The following is an 18,068-nucleotide window of genomic DNA, read 5'->3' on the forward strand; positions in this document are numbered from 1 at the left end:
TGACTAATAAGCTTCAGGCAGATATTGTCTGCTTACAGGAGACAAGGTTTTAAGCCTCTTCCCACCTAAGCTTTCATTACCCTTTGGTCTACAATCCTTGTGCTCGTGAGAAAATGTGGAGAGTAGCAATAGAGTTTCGTCGAGGACGCCCTTTTAGATGTAGTTTGCATATTTCACACCTAACCGGTAGATATTTGCTATTGAAAGGTGAAATACTTACTATTTTATCCTATTATGCTCCAAACACTTTTCAGGAAAGATTTTTCTTGCACTTGCTGAAGGTAATAGACCAGCATGCGGAAGGCACTCTACCGATTTGCCAATATACAAATTTTGTTTTTAGTAAGGAACTAGATCAGGGATGTCAAACCGGTCCTTTGCGGGCCAAGGTCCTCACACATTTTTGACACAGATCAAAATACTACATAATACTACAGGGGAGTCAGTTTTGTCCCCTGTAGTATTATGGGAGGCCCTAAAAGCTACTGTTCGGGGCAGGATAATAGTATTAGAATGTTTACCACATCATGCCACGTCAGCACAGGTATGCTTTAAGTTCATCCATCATTAACATATTTATGCCAACAAGAAATGAGGAAAAAAGTACAAATGTGGCACTCACGTGCATGTTTTATTTTACATCTTGTATACAGTGCAGGGGAGTATTGACGTGTATGCGCGTCAACACCGTTCGCAGCATGTTTTGTATTGACGTGTATAACTGCCAATACCACCAGGGAAGTTAATAAATTGATTTTGTACTACATTAAATACTGGAATTCTAGAGATAAGCCAATACATACCTGTGTTAATTTTTTTTTTTAGATATTTTATTGCAAACCAGCTTCCTATTTTTTTAAGATTAGTTTTACAGATATAAATTATCTTACTAACTTTTTTTTCAGTTTCCTAATTTTTTAAAAGGGCCATGATTGCAAAATTTTTTAAAATTTAAAATACATGTAAACATATCAGAAGTAAAATTATTTCAGAGAAAAATAAGCCATACATTACTTTTCTCTTATGTTGCCGTCACTTACAGTAAGTAGTAGAAATCTCACAGACCCGACAGGTTTTGAACAAGTCCGTCTCTTGGGGATTCTCAGCAAGGTTTTTATTCTTCATTAAGACATTCGTTGAAAAGGATTTATACAAAGATGCTGGCCAGCCTTCCTGCTCGCTGCACACATTTTTTAATTTCTACTACCTACTGTAACAGCAATATAGGAGAAAATTAATTTATGGTCGTTTTACTCTGGGAGAAATTTACTTATTTGTATGTGTTACATGTATTTTCAATGTTGTGATTTTTGGGATAGTAGTCCTTTAAGATTAGTACAATAAGTACAATATCACTTTTAACCACTTGAGGACCGCAGTGTTAAACCCCCCTATAGACCAGGCCATTTTTCACAAAAAGGGCCACTGTAGCTTTAAGGCTTCGCCGCAGGACAGCACAACACAGCACACAAGTAGGGATGATCGGAAGGAGCAAATTCCGTTCCGCCGGAATTCGCGGATTCCGCCAGAGCTGAATTCTGTGGCTATGAAAATTCCCCTGAATTTTTACGAAATTCCGCGGAATTCCGGATTCCGGTGGAAACATTAAAATAATTGCAAATGGAACCTTGTTTATGCTATATGGTAGCCCATAGACCCTATTGACTGTTCCTTTAGTCCTTTTTCTGCTTCCGCCCGGAGGGTCTCGTCTTCCAGGGAATTGTAGAATTTCAAAAGCCAGCTTACATGCCTTGGCCAGGAATTGAACCCAGGTCTAGTGTTTGGTAGGTAGCTCTCTTCACCACTATACCACCACCAACACTACATGCTGAAGCCAGCCTAGCATGTACCATTATGATATATCCAAGAGAAAAATGAGCTCATTTTTCTCTTGGATATATCATAATGGTACATGCTAGGCTGGCTTCAACATGTAGTGTTGGTGGTGGTATAGTGGTGAAGAGAGCTACCTACCGAGCACTAGACCTGGGTTCAATTCCCGGCCAAGACCTGGGATCAATTCCCGGCCAAGGTATGTAAGCTGGCTTTTGAAATTCTACAATTCCCTGGAAGACGAGCTGGCTTTTGAAATTCTACAATTTCCTGGAAGACAGAAATCAGTTAGGGGAGAAAAAAAATTTAAATTCCGCGGAAATCTGTTTTGTTCCGTGGAAATTCCGAATAAGGGCTATAGCAATTCCGTTCCTTCGGAACCGGAATCACGGAATTTATAATTCCACGGAATGCAGCGACCATCTCTACACACAAGTGATTCCCCCCCCTTTTCTCCCCACCAACAGAGCTTTCTGTTGGTGGGGTCTGATCGCTCCCCCAGTGTTTATATTTTTTTAAATATTTGTTTTATTTTTGAATAAAAATGTATTTTTTTCCACTGGCTCCTCCCTCCCCCTGCCAGCCTATCACTGTGATTGGCTGTCGTAGGCTTCAGCCTATGGCAGTGGATCAACCCTGTGCCAATGGAGCCCAGTACATGATACAGTTTGCCTTAGATCGTAGCGCTGTACAGGTCTATTAGACGGTGGTTTCGCCATCTAACATTCTCTGAGCGGCGATTGCCGCTGGGAGACTGATGGCGGAGCTCTGCTCCGTCATACATGCAGAGATGCGTGCACATCAGAGCTCGCGATCTCCTGCAATCCCCGCCCCAAGGACCTTACGCCGATCGGAGTTAGGCGGTCCTGGGGCTGCCGCCGCGTCCACGCCCATCGGCGTGACGCAGTTGGAAAGAGGTTAAAGATTTTTTATTGACTCATGAAGTTAACAGTCTGGTCAGTAAAATAAATAAATGTCCTCATGAGAGGCCTCCATTGCTTGACTTGCAAATGCAATATTTGTTCCACAGTAAAGATTGACTACAGTGTAACGCATTGGGACAATTCTGTCCCTGGACCTGTGTTGCACTACTGTATGATAACCATGATAACAGCAATCCAGACTCCCAGACTTTTTCAGGAAACAGTACTTTACACGATACACATGAAATAATGCAGTATTTATAAATATACATTATGATAGCAGAAAATTATGCAATGTTGAGACATTTTGATTCCTTTAACGGTTAGACAGGACTTTCAACTACCCACAGTAAGAGCAGAGGTGGATTTTGTGCAAATTAGCTGGTCACACATCATTTGGGTTCTCACATGATGTACTCTGAGTGTTCCCTTAAAGCGGGATGAAACTTTAAAAAAACAAACAAACAAACTGGCATTTGGCACACTCATAATAAAAGTACTGTACCTGTAACACCTTTTCTTGTGTCCAAAGACTGGCACCATGGTAAATATTTATCTTTTTTTTTATATTAATCCTGGGTGAGATCTTCAGCTCACTTCTGCATGAAAATGCAATATCTTCAAAATCACCAGAATTGCAAATGTAGGGAGAACACAGACAAATTGCAATAGCAGAAAAATCGACTTCTTCCTACTTCGCATCGGTCACTAAGGGACTGCAGGTTTAAACCCATACATTCTCCTGAATGTGCAATTATTATTTATAGGCAGAGAACTGAACTATATACATTTTATTCAATGCTGAATTTATTTTTTTTATTAACTTTAAAATCAGTGTTTCATCTTGTTTTAGGATTTAATGATAGTTTCCTATTAGCATCTGGACTGCTGATATTCCTGATACAGTTTGCCTAAATTAACATTCACCCAGATTACTGGAATTGAATCTTCCTGACTCAAAGGAGATACACACTATATTGTTTATAAGCAAAGAAGACCAGAGTCCGGCACCATTGATACCTTCCTTTCCGCAATATATTGTTCCTTTTACTGTAAACAACTAACAAGTTATCTTATTAAATAATATGACTAAAAGTCATGACTTTGCCAAAAAGTGGAAGTCATTTACAAAATACCAATAGTAATTATGTACAATCCACATGAAAAACCCAAAGTTTCTACACATTAGAAACTTTAGGTTTCAGAATATGGCCATTATTTAAATTTTGCAGGTTTTGTTAACAAATCTTGTAAGACGTTACATCAAGATGGGATGAACTTAATGTGTGTACAGTGCAGTTTGCTGCACTCACCTCTGCATAAGTGCAAAGGAGAACCAGTCTAAAGTTGAATTTACAAGCAACATTTTCCAAAATTCATACTGCCTTCTTTTTCTTCTTTATTTTAGAACTGCTTGCTATAACTCTGTCCTCTGAAACGTTCTCTCTTTTTTTCCCTCCTTGCTGCTTGGAAGTCGTTTTGTCCACTACAGTCTCCATAATATCCCAGACTTCATCATCTTCATCCTTCACATCCTGTGTGGGGACTAGAGTCACCTCTTCTTCCTGATGATTGAATGAAATTACATTGCCTAAAAGCAGTAAACCCAGGTGATAGAAACAGAGCATGAATCAGAGCTTTTTTTTTTTCTTAAGAATGAACATGGGGGGAGGGGAATTTTTGAGCTGATCATCATTACTTGCAAATGGGGTGCTGCTCCTCTGGCCCCCTGTCCGTATGGGATCTGCCAATCCTCCAGGGAGAGACCGCAGTTGCCAAATTTTCAACTTCCCGTCAGTGCCGCAATGCATGTCAAGAAATGTAGTCCATGTATGCGAGTACAGAGATGTTCTCACATCCACAAACTAGATCTCCTGGCATGAACTGCGAAACGCAATAATGCTGGGAAGTTGACACAGTAAGGCCACATCTGGAATATGGAATTCAGTTCTGGGCACCACATTACAGGAAAGATATTGCAGTTTTGGAGCAGTTCAGAGACGAGCAACAAAATTGATACGTAGGATGGAAGGTCTCACTTACCAAGAAAGGTTAGATAAGCTGGGTTTATTTAGTCTAGAGAAAAGATGCCTTAGAGGGGATCTAATTAACATGTATAAATACATCAGAGGGCAATATAAAAGCTTAGCGGATGAGCTTTTTGTCCCTAGGCCTTCTCAAAGGACTAGAGGACATGATCTGCGCATGGAGGAAAAACGTTTTAGCCATTTATTTAGGAAAGGGTTCTTTACAGTAAGAGTGATTAAGATGTGGAATGCATTGCCACAGGAAGTAGTTATGGCAAACTCTATACCTGCATTTAAAGGAGGCTTAGATGCTTTCCTTGCATTGAAAGACATCCATGGCTACAATTACTAGGAATGCCCAATGATGTTGATCCAGGGATTTTATCTGACTGCCATCTGGAGTCGGGAAGGAATTTTTTCCCTTTTGGGGCTAATTGGACCATGCCTTGTAAGGGTTTTTCACCTTCCTCTGGATCAACAGGGAGCAGGCTGGTGTTGTACTTTGTTCTCTGGTTGAACTCGATGGACGTATGTCTTTTTTCTGCCCAAATAACTATGTAACAAGGGCGTATAGTTGGCCTTTTATAGGTTGTCATAACTGGGCATTAGCGGAATCCCTAGATACTTGAGCCCATCTTGACAAAATCTAATTCAACCCAAGTAACTATGTACCAATTCATTAGCTGCAGTCTCTCCCTAAACAACATGGTGGATCCAATATGGACCTGAAGCCAGAAAAGCAGCAACCATTGCCCTCAATGGCACGCACCATTATGAAACTCCCTTATGGGGAAATTTATTTAAAGAAAAAAAAAACATTGTTCCTGGTGCTCAGTTGCCTTTAAAAGGCAACTTCTCAAAGCAGTTCAACTAATGTAAATTATACAGTCAAAGCCAGAAGTTTATATACACTTAAAATCTCTAAACTTGGCGTATTTTACTAACTATAAGTAGGTAAATGTATAAATGTAATTGTGATTCAGCAAATTAATTGGTATATTTGATAGTGGTAGGGTCTGTTTCATCATATAAACAAGTATGTTGCAACAATTTAGTTATCCTAAGTGTGTATGTCAGCAGGCAAACATGTATTTTGCCAAATTTAGCAAGTTTTAGTGTCCAAACAGCTAGTTAGCAAAGCTTGTTGTCCAGTGGTCCAGATTGAATCGCAATCTGTAGTAAATCTGCCCGCCTCAGGAAAAATGTGCTTATCTTGGGGAGTCCCGTCAGGGTTAGAGGTCCATCACTCCTGCATTTGAGAAAGGGCCTTCGCCCGAAACGTCATGCATGCTGTGGTAATGCTATTGTACTGCTGCTATTGATACTGCTACCGATACATATGCAATAAAGATTGGATATACATCCATGCTGGGTTGAGTCCGACTGGGATTGTCGTTTCAGTGGTCCAGATTGCTCAAGCTTGTTTACCGGAGTGCATTTAAGACAAAGGTGCTGAGAGCGGAGGACGACAACACCCGGATAATTGCGAGGAACTCTTGGTCTGCAGAGACTGTCGGTCAACATTTCTGGACATTTCATCTACCTGGACTTGAAGATATAAATCGAAGCTAAGTAACTTCCACCGATTAATGTAATCAGTCTTTTGTATGTTATGATTATGTTTCCTTTGTATGCTCTTTGAGAACCCTATATTAAATCAATTTAACTTTATTCTGGTACAGCTGTCTGTGTTATCAATTTTAGTGCTGACACTGTATCTTATAGTTAAACTTTAGTGAATTGCATTCTCAAAGTAAGATTGAGCTGCTGCTTGCTCTCTTAAAGGAATCATCAGCCAAAAGCTCAAAAATCTGCTTTACTTACCTGGAGCTTTCTCCAGCCCCTGGCAGCCGACTGTCCCATGCTGACCGCTCCGCTCTCCTCCGCCGTCCCAGGCTCCCCGCATAGTGCAGAAGCCGAGCTCGAGGTTGTCCTTACTGCGCCTGCGTGAAGCGCCGCCGTCAATCAAGCCGACGTTGTCCACGACTTACTGTTCAGGCGCAGAACTACTGCGAACAACGTGGGCTTTATTGACAGCGGCGCTTCACACAGGCGCAGTAAGGATGACCTCGAGGTCGGCTTCTGCACTGTGCGGGGAGCCCGGGACGGCGGCGGAGAGCAGAGCAGTCAGCGTAGGACAGTCGGCTGCAAGGGGCTGGAGAAAGCCCCGGGTAAGTAAAGCGGATTTTTGTGATTTTGGCTGATGATTCCTTTAACTTTGCATTACACTATATTTCCGGTGGATCACAAATTTACATACACTGCGTTAATATTTGGTAGCAATGTCTAACAAATTTAACTTATCCATTTGGGGACCGGCCGCCTAACCCCCCTTAAGCACCAGCCATTATTGCATGGGAGGAGGGGGAGGCGTGTTTGGGGGGTCAGGCAGCCGGATCCCCAGTTCTGTGTGCTGGGCTAGGTGTCCCCATGGTGGCCAGGTGCCCCCCCTGTGCGCAGCAGCCTTCACTCACCTTCCAGGCTCCAGCGATGAGCCGCAGTGGACCCCTCTGCTCCGGCCGGCATCTCTGCTCCTACTACTGCTCAGTTCCGGATTGCGGCTTGATTATGTCATCAAGGCGGGACCCGGCGCTGGCGTCATCAAGGCGGGACCCGGCGCTGGCGTCATCAAGGCGGGACCCATCGCTGGCGTCATCAAGCCGGGACCCATCGCTGGCGTCATCAAGCCGGGACCCGGCGCTGATGTCAGATGGAGCAGAGATGCTGGCAAAAGCGGTGGGGAGCACCGATTGGCGCGAGAATGGCAGGGAGGTGAGTGGATCCTCTTCTTTCTCTCCTACCGCCGCAGCTGTTACTTGTGATCACTATGATCTGCCGGCGAACAAAGTGATCAGCAGCCATAAGCGATGGCTGCTGATCACTGAGGGGAGATGTCAGCTGTTATATGACAGCTTCATCTACCCTCTCGGGTGTGCACGATCGCGTCAGGGAGTGGAAACGGCGGGCGGCGTAGATCCTACACCGCATCAGGCTAGAACAGCCACAAGTGCGGTTTAGGATCTCATATAGGCGGTCCGGAAAAGGTTAAGCAAAACTTGAGCCTTTCTTTAGTTCAACTTGGATATGTGAGGGTCTAGGACAATGGTGTACATTTTTTGTTCTATGGTTGAACTTCAACAGATGTGTTTTTTTTCCTACCAAACTAAATATGTAACTATTTGTAAGGCCTCTCTGTAACAGTTCTCCTTATTATATTGCCACCAATATGGTTCCCCTTTTTTGCTGCCCTTATTATAGTGCCCTCTATTATAGAACTCCTAACGATAGTATCCATTAACCACTTCACTCCTTCCATTCATTCATTAATAACTTTATTACTACTTATAACAACGAAATTATCTATATCTTGTTATTAGGCTTTCTTTGGGTGGGACATTTTGCTAAGAATTATTTTATTCTAAATGCATTTTAACTGGAAAAATAAGAAAACAAATGGAAAAAAAAAATCATTATTTCTCAATTTTCGTTTTTAAATTAATACAAGCTACCGTAATTAAAACCCAAACATTTTATTTGCCCATTTGTCCTGGTTATTGCAACATTTAATATATTTCCCTAGTACAATGTATGGCGCCAAGACTATTTGGAAATAAAGGTGCATTTTTTTCAAGTTTTGCATCCGTCACTAATTACAAGCCCATATTTTTGAAATTAACAGTAATATACCCTCTTAAAATTAAGAAAAAAAGCGGCCCTTTAAATAAGCACCAACCAGCTACTATCATATCTAGTCAAGAAAAATCTTTATTAATACACACATGATAAAGTAACAACGTAGAGTTCATATGAAATATATGGAAAAATAGTCAGAAGAATATACTCATATGCTTAAACCAACACGGATGCTCTCCTCTCCTTGAGAAAGCGGACGGAGATCCGCGGAAGTAGTGGGATCTACTTTGAGGGGAACCTCTGCCTGCCTTGCCACCCTGTGCTCCCGTTTACCTTGACCCGGTCTAAGTATTTTTTCTAGCACTTTCTTCTATATATATATATTTTTCTACACTGTGCACTTTATCTATTTGCTGCTCCATTATGATGGTAATAAGTTAGGCTGTTATCACAGGAAATTTTGCTATTTATAATACATATTATGGTGTTTGTTTTCATGTTTATGCACTGCACTTTAGACTGAACCCGGGTTCCTTCACTTTATGGGTTTTTACACTAAACCCTGAGTGGAGATAGATTTATTAATTAATTGGTTTATCATTGTGGGGATGTGCAATATTGACCAGGTGGCGAGGCTGTGCAATTATTTGTTTTTAAGTGGTTTTATTTTTGTGTTGGTTTAAGCATATGAGTATGGGCCGGCCCGCCCATGAGGCGGGGTGAGGCGGGTTCCTCAGGCGGCAGGAAGTGGAGGGGCGGCACCAGATGAAGTGGCTGTGACTGAGCGGGGGGAGCCAGAGCCGCGGTGAGGGCAGCCCGACCTCTCCCTCCCTCTCCCCGGGCCGCCCTCCATGCTCCCCCCCTTGGACTTTAGGCAGCAGAGTTAGCGCGCAGGGAAGAGCTGCTGTACACAGCTTGTTACTCACCTCCCTGGATCCGATCGCCGCTCCCGCCCTGCTGGTCTCCTCTCTGCAATGTAGCCGCTGATACATTACACACGCTGCTTCCTGTTTACACAGGAAGCAGCCGCGTGTGTATCAGCCGGCTAGGCAGAGAGGAGACCAGCAGGGCGGGAGCGGCGATCGGATCCAGGGAGGTGAGTAACAGGCTGTGTACAGCAGCGCTTCCCTGCGCGCTAACTCTGCTGCCTAAAGTCCGAGGGGGGAGCATGGAGGGCGGCCCGGGGAGAGGGAAGGAGAGGTCGGGCTGCCCTCCCCGCGGCTCCGGCTCCCCCCTCCGCCATTATGAGGGGGCACCTACCTGGGCAAGCTACCTATCTATCCTATACTGGGGGGCACCTACCTAATCTAACCTGTTTTGGGGGCAGCTACCTATCTATCCTATACTGGGGGGCACCTACCTAATCTAACCTGTTTTGGGGGCAGCTACCTATCTATCCTATACTGGGGGGCACCTACCTAATCTAACCTGTACTAGGGGCAGCTACCTATCTATCCTATACTGGGGGGCACCTACCTATTCTAACCTATACTGGGGGCCAGCTACCTATCTATCCTATACTGGGGGGCAGCTACCTATCTAACCTATACTGGGGGGCAGCTACCTATCTAACCTATACTGGGGGGCAGCTACCTATCTAACCTATACTGGGGGGCAGCTACCTATCTAACCTATACTGGGGGGCAGCTACCTATCTAACCTATACTGGGGGGCAGCTACCTATCTATCCTATACTGGGGGGCACCTACCTAATCTAACCTATACTGGGGGGCAGCTACCTATCTAACCTATACTGGGGGACAGCTACCTATCTAACCTATACTGGGGGGCAGCTACCTATCTATCCTATACTGGGGGGCAGCTACCTATCTAACCTACACTGGGGGGCAGCTACCTATCTAACCTACACTGGGGGGCAGCTACCTATCTAACCTATACTGGGGGCAGCTACCTATCTATCCTATACTGGGGGGCACCTACCTAATCTAACCTGTACTGGGGGCAGCTACCTATCTATCCTATACTGGGGGGCACCTACCTAATCTAACCTGTACTGGGGGGCAGCTACCTATCTAACCTATACTGGGGGGCAGCTACCTATCTAATCTATACTGGGGGCAGCTACCTGTCTATCCTATACTGGGGGGCACCTACCTAATCTAACCTGTACTGGGGGCAGCTACCTATCTATCCTATACTGGGGGGCACCTACCTAATCTAACCTGTACTGGGGGGCAGCTACCTATCTAACCTATACTGGGGGGCAGCTACCTATCTAACCTATGCTGGGGGGCAGCTACCTGTCTAACCTATGCTGGGGGCAGCTACCTATCTAATCTATACTGGGGGCACCTACCTAATCTAACCTGTACTGGGGGCAGCTACCTATCTATCCTATACTGGGGGGCACCTACCTAATCTAACCTGTACTGGGGGGCAGCTACCTATCTAACCTATACTGGGGGGCAGCTACCTATCTAACCTATACTGGGGGCAGCTACCTATCTATCCTATACTGGGGGGCACCTACCTAATCTAACCTGTACTGGGGGCAGCTACCTATCTATCCTATACTGGGGGGCACCTACTTAATCTAACCTGTACTGGGGGGCAGCTACCTATCTAACCTATACTGGGGGGCAGCTACCTATCTATCCTATGCTGGGGGGCAGCTACCTGTCTAACCTATGCTGGGGGCAGCTACCTATCTAATCTATACTGGGGGCACCTACCTAATCTAACCTGTACTGGGGGCACCTACCTAATCTAACCTATACTGAAGGGCAGCGACCTAATCTAACCTATACTGGGGGGAAGCTACCTATCTAACCTATACTGGGGGCACTTATCTAACCTGTATTGGGGGCACCTACCTACCTAGCTAGCCTATACAGGTGGCAACTATACTGGCTACCTATACTGGGGGCACCTACCTAACTAACCTATACTGGGGGTACCTACCTAACTAACCTATGCTGGGGGCAACTATACTGGCTACCTATATTGGAGGCACCTACCTAGCTAACCTGTATTGGGGGCACCTACATATCTAACTTATACCGGGGGGGGGGGGGGGTGCCTGCCTATCTAACATACTGGGGGCAACTATACTGGCTACCTATACTGGAGGCAACTACCTGGCTAACCTATACTGGGGGCAACTTTACTGGCTCACCCATGCCTGGCTACCTATACTCGGGGGGGACCTATAGCTGGTTACCTATACCGGGGGGGGGGGGGCGCAATTTTTACACCCTCGCCCTGGGTGCATTTTAGCCTAGAAACTGCACTGTTGCCGCCGGCCTCCGAGTCCGATGACTCTGAGCTCTGCGGCCTCTCCGGTCTCCTCCAAGGCTGCATGCTGGTGACGCTGCCTAGTGCCTAAGCCTGCTGATTTGATGGCGGCGGCTGCCGCCCGCTCTGCTGCCCTGGCTGCGGCTGATTGTCACGGTCAGTCACTGAGCAGCGAGCGCCGCCGATGTGTCGATGATGATGATAAGGCTGGCTGGCTGCCGCCGGCCGCCGCTCATGTTATGTAGAAATATTGTGGGGGGCACCTTTACGATCTTTGCCTCAGGCAGCAGAAAGTCCAGGACCGGCCCTGAGTATATTACATACAGAAAGAGGTTAATTTAGTGTGCTTTACTATTATTTAGTATTTATATAGCACCAATATCTTCTGCAGTGCTTAAGTTTACAGAGTGCATAAACTTGTCTCCAAATATTTCACAGAGGAGTTCACAATCTAATGTCTACCATAGTCATATGTCCATTGTAGTCTAGGGTCAATTTTTTGGGGGGAGCTAATTAACTTATCTGTATGTTTTTGGAATGTGGGAGGAAACCGGAGTGCCTGAATGAAACCCACAGAGACACGGGGAGAACATACAATTTCCTTGCAGATGATTTGCCTGGCTGGGTTTCATACTGGGGCTGCAAGGCGAGAGTGCTATCTCGCTCACACATCCAGTACATTACAGTGCTTCTTATTACACAATCCCCTATTTTAATGTCCCTCAAATATAATGCTCTTCATTAAAGTGCCCCAGTTAATGTGCACTCCCCACCCTCTTGCAGAGATTGGCATGAGTGTGCCGGTCATAGTACAGGTAGTCCCGGGTTGACGAACAAGATAGGGACTGTAGGTTCAATCTTAACCTGAATCTGTTCTTAAGTCAGAACATTGTGCCATCTCTGTCCCCTGTACCTCCTCTGTGCTCACCTTTGCTGCTGGTGTCTCCCTCTGTGTCACCTCTGCCCTCTGTAACTGCTTATAAAGTTTAAAAGTCATTTTTTTCTTGAATTTTTTTTTTTAAATCAATTTTCTCAAAAACTACATGTCCAATTTGAATTTTTTTAACTTGTTCCCATGGAAACACAGAATCCATGCCGTTTGTATCGGTGAGTCGTTCGTAATTCGGACGTTCCTAAGTTGGGGACTACCTGTATTCCTGTATTGTGGTCAGCCTTTTTGCTTTCTCTTCACTTGCTTGTCTTGAGTACTGGCATCCAATGTAGCCGTTAATAAGTGCGGAACAGTGGTTATATGATGCAACAGCCACATGACTTAAAACAGCGACATGCCTCATGTGTACAAGTTTACAAGGCTTTATTATTGAACTGAGACATGCTATGGGCTTTGAGTACTTAAATGGAACCTGAGGTGAAATATATAGAAGCTGATGTTTGTTTCCTTTAAAAAAATGCAAGTTGCCTGGTTGTCCTCTTGATAATGTCTATAATACTTTTAGCAGTAGACCTAGAATAAGCATGCAGATGACGTGCTCTGTTTGTTTCAGGTGTGTGATTCAAATCACTACTGATGCCAGAAACAGGACTGCCAGGAAACTAAAGTTGCTTGGAAGGTAATCAATCTGGCTGGCTTCACACCACTCTCACCTCAGGTTCCCTTTAACAACAAGCAAGTCAACTTAGCCATTGGTACGTGTGCAAGGGAACATCACACAATGACAGTCAACTTTCTGAATATGCTGGGTAAATAATAATAGCTGTCCTCTTTAGATATTTTAGATTAAGCAGTTCTTCCCAGACTAATATTTAGCAACAAAATGAAATTAAATGCTTCTGAAAGCAAACATTATAACAACCATTCTAGATGTTCTATAGCTTAGCCCCTCTTACCTCCCACTTGTCATGTGATGTTAATAGAAGACAATTTAACCTTGATTTTAAATACACCTGTAAAAGGTTAAGAAAAATAATGCAAATAAGAATATATTACAGATTTCTTAAAATGTAATCAAGACAGCAATAAAGCATTTCAGACATAGTACTAATGCAGGCAAAAAGCAGACACCATATAATATAAGTTTAAATATTTTCATTCCATAAAACAGAATCCTCCACCAAAGGTTTTCTGGTGTAGTCTGGAGGCAGGTCACTACACCATAGCAGTGGCCATGTGTGCTTCTTGGAGGGAGGTGGGATGCATGGTGTCTATCACCTAGCATCCATTAGCTATAAGACATAATTTTGCTATTTGTATGTACACTTCTGGACGGCATTGTTGATGCACTCCACCCAGCTCACATTGCCACATAGCAATGCGGTCCATGTTTTATTGCAGGGCCCCTCATCTCATCTTCGTGCTGCCTTTCAGTACTTCATTAACACAACTTGTATTTACATTTCTGGGTGGCATTGCTGATGCATTCCACCCAGCACTTGTTGCCAGCTAGCAATGTAGTCTTCTGGATGAAAGCTGACCAGAGGCCACACAATGCTGTTGCTCTCACTGACCCACGCTCCATCTCAGGGCTAATGTCACCGCACTACTCCTAGACACCTTTATGGGTGGCATTCATTCCAGATGTCAACCAGTTCATGATGCCAGCAACCAATGCAGTCTCCTACTGTTTTAATGGCAAACAAACTACTGCTAGTACGGCGAGATACAATGTAGCACCACCATTTCGCATTCTCAGGTCCCGCTTCCTTGGCCTAATGTTTCTGCTGCCTCCTGTATGCTGTTCATCGTGAAAAATTCAATTTTCCCCCCTATTTTGAATGCTTACAAACGTTGCTGCAGTCCCCCAGCATTTTCCTTGCCCATTTTATCTGAAATTAGCTGAAGACTGGGGGTTGCTCGGATATGCATTTGGTTGTGGATTGGTCCGGCCACTTTTTCTAACCTTGACACACAGTCAGTCAATGACCAGGTCTGTGAGCTATGGGGTCCTTGACATCAATAATGTGAAAATGGAAGCAGTTGAAATTTTCCCATTACAATCAAACAAATTGGACTGGCCGTTTTTGGCTCCACCCTGTTTTCAGAATTGGAACCCCAGTTACCCGAAGATCAACTGAAGCATATTTGAGGCTTCTGCTATTAACAGTGTAAGAATGGCAGCAATTTAAATATTCCCCTTGAAAATTAATAGGCAAATTTTGATTGGCTGTTGTAGTCTCCACCCACTTTCATGAATATTAATCCTAGTCACCAGCTCTGCGATGTTTGAGAACTCTGTCATTAAAGTGTACCTGAACTGTTGCACAAAAAGAATAGAGAAATGCACCCCGTATGGATTTAGAGAATTTATGCTGTCTAATCCCCCTCATCGGTGACTAATCAGGAGTGTAATTTGAGCTTTCAGTTGTGTCATCTGGCTGCCTGGGAAGAACAGTTAATTTGTAAACACAAGATGTTAACCCTGTGTCTGCTGCCATGAAAGCAGGAAGTAGACACTACAGATTTATATCACCTGTAACAAAGAAATGTTTTTCTTTGAAGGTTAATATGCTGTTTATCCTTTACAGCAGAGAGAAAATTCTGAGTTCAGGCCCGCTTTAAGAGTGTTTTAAGAATGGTGGCAATTTAAATCTTCCCATGTAAATATTTGGTTGTTGGTTTCGCCCACTTTTTATAACCTTGAGACAGTCACTCAATGACAAAGTTTGTGGTTCTTGGCATTGATAATGTGAGAATGGAAGAAGTTTAAATTTTCCACTGAAATCATTCAAACAAATTAGATTGGCTGTTTGTGGTTCTGCCCCTGAATTTGAACCCCAATCACCCAATAACCACCAGTACCAAGTTTGAGGCCTCTGCTATAATCAGTATAAAATGGGAGCAATTGAAATATTCCCCTTGAAAATCAATAGGTGAGTTTTGATTGGCTGTTGAAGGCTCCACCCACTTTCCTGAATATTAATGGCAGTCACCCAGTGACCAACTGTGGCAAGTTTTAGAAGCCTGCCATTAAACAGTATAAGAATGACTGCAGCTTCAATTTTCCCATTTATAATTTTGGTGGTTGTTGGCTCTGCCCTTTTTGTAACCATGACACAGTCACTTAATGACCAAGTTTGTGAGCGCTTGGGTCCTTGGCATCAATAGTGTGAGAATGGAAGCAGTTTATCAACCAAACAAATGTGACTGGCTGTTTGTGGCTCTGACCCTTTTCTGAATTCGAATGCCTGTCATGCAATGACAGACTGTAGCAGGTTTGAAGTCTCTGCCATTAACAGTGTAGAAATGGCAGCACTTAACTCATTCCCCTTGAAAATCAATAGGTGCATTTTGATTAGCTGCTGTAGGCTCCACCAAATTCCTAGATATTAATTCCAATCACCCAGTGATCAACTGTGCCAAGTTTGAGAACTCTGCGATTACCAGTCTAAGAATGGCTGCAGTTTACATTTTCACATTTAAAATGAATTGTTGAAATGTGATTTTTTTTTTTATACTCCAACAACTTTCCCTGAAATAGTTTGGGGATTCTGGATTTATTACTGTGAGAATGGCAGCCTTCTAAATTTTACCATTGATGTGAATGGGTGAAATCTGATTCGCTGTTGTTGTTCCTCCCAGGTATAGGGGGTGGGGCATGAGACGTGATCACGGCAAATACACCCGCACGAATATATATAAAAATAACTTTATTTGCATTCACAGTGGTAAAAAAAATTGCTTGATAGTCTACCTTGTGTAGAAGTTTTTTGTCAGTCAGGCTATGAAGCCGCATAAATCTGTCCAGGCCACAAGAAGCAACTACCGGCATAGACTTGTGACACTGAATGGAGCGCACAGAACCTGCACTTCCCTTCAAGGAACACAACAACTGACCTGAAAGGAATAATAATACAATTTAAATAATAGAATGGACTAAACAGAAACACATTAAAAAAATAAATACACTGTATAATAAAGATAAAGCTTTCTGATGTTCCTAGGGCTTAATCACTGTATAGGAGCACCCCTGAAATGCTGAACAAACAATAAAACAACATCTGGATAACAGCCTGAATTCTTTGTACAAACCTACTACTCACTGGTATTCCCAGAACCTTACCTACACATCCCTCAGGTTGCCACTCCCTCCTTACAACAAAATAATAGCAACCTGACTCCACCCCCACCCTTCACCAACAAACTTCCACTCTTGCTCAGTAAATTGACACTACTCTTAGGTACAATACCAATTTCAATCAGCTCACGCCCAATACCATCTACGCACCTTTGTGTCCAAGTACAAACTGCCACTACTGCCTAGTTAAAGTGATCCAAGCACCATCTTTAGCACCCAGGGCATCTCAATAGCACATGTAACCATTTCCCAACTGCTGGTATGCATATTTACACCCCTGGAAACTTCACTTGCGTGCCAGGGGCGTAAATATCTGTACTTGTTTGTTTACCTCGCCGTTCCCAAATGCTGCAATGCTGCCATTTGTTTCCGTTGCATTCCCGCCGTTCCATGATCAGTGGATAGAAATAGCTTGTTCCCAAACTCACTCACAGTGCATGTGATGAATGAGAGCCAGCGTCAACGAGACACAGGCTTTCATTCACCAAAGTGAAAGTAAACAGTACTTCCTCATGTATGGTTTAACAGATATTGAGAAAAAGCTGCTGACCCTGCAGTGCATGAAAATCACTGGAGAATTGCTACTGCTTTGTTACAGGAGCAGTAAGCTCACTTATAGAGATACTGCGTGCTCTGACCTATGAGTTGATAACAGCATTAAATGGAGGAAAGAGCTGAAAGTCGGCACTGTAATCTTCAGCATTTATTAGTGGATATCAAAAGCAACAAGCAATTGTTGTGAGCATCGGTGGTTCAAACAATTTGAAATAGACATACCAGTCCTGGTGAGAAGGCAGTGGGTGGGTGCGGGGCACTAGTAGCCTGACGGCCGTTATGCGCTGAGCACGCTAGGCGCTAGCCTCTGTAGAAGTGCGTTCGGTGCGAAATGGCCGTCAGGCTACTAGTGCCCTGCACCCACCCAGTGCCTGCTCACCAGGACTGGTATGTGTATTTTAACTTGTTTGAACCACCGATGCCCACTACAATTGTTTATTGCTTGTTGCGTTTGATAGACACTAATACTAAAGATTGCAGTGCCGACCTTCATCTTTTTCCTCCATTTAATGCTTGTGTATGGTTTACAGTACTCAGAAATTAAGTGCAGCCAACCAAAAAATAAAAATGCACCCACAGACACTATTGTAAAGAAAAACACATTTCTTTTTTTTAACCCCTTTCACCCCTGCCATATAGTTATTAGTATAAAACACTTGTATAAACAAACAAAAAAACCCCAAACATTAAAAAAATAAATACATAAATAGTTACCGTAGGGACTTTTTAATATGTATGTCATGAGGGTATTTTACTGTTTTTTTGTAAATAAAGGGTAATTATTGATATAGTATAAAAACCACTAAACG

The 18,068-nt window shown here is 43.6% G+C and overlaps 1 protein-coding gene across 1 annotated transcript in view; it reads right to left on the minus strand.

The window, feature by feature from the left end:
* Positions 1-3,773: 3,773 nt before the first annotated feature.
* Positions 3,774-18,068, minus strand: part of WDR74 (WD repeat domain 74) — a 96,161-nt gene continuing 81,866 nt past the window's right edge. The window contains exons 9-11 of the mRNA XM_068261363.1: positions 16,321-16,463; positions 13,520-13,576; positions 3,774-4,321 (exon numbers count right to left, since the gene is read on the minus strand). Coding sequence (XP_068117464.1) covers positions 4,133-4,321; positions 13,520-13,576; positions 16,321-16,463 — 389 coding nt within the window. The 3' untranslated portion in view covers positions 3,774-4,132. The remainder of the gene's footprint in view (positions 4,322-13,519; positions 13,577-16,320; positions 16,464-18,068) is intronic.

The sequence above is a fragment of the Hyperolius riggenbachi genome, chromosome 11 (assembly GCF_040937935.1).
Source record: "Hyperolius riggenbachi isolate aHypRig1 chromosome 11, aHypRig1.pri, whole genome shotgun sequence".
In the NCBI taxonomy this organism is placed as follows: Eukaryota; Metazoa; Chordata; class Amphibia; order Anura; family Hyperoliidae; genus Hyperolius; species Hyperolius riggenbachi.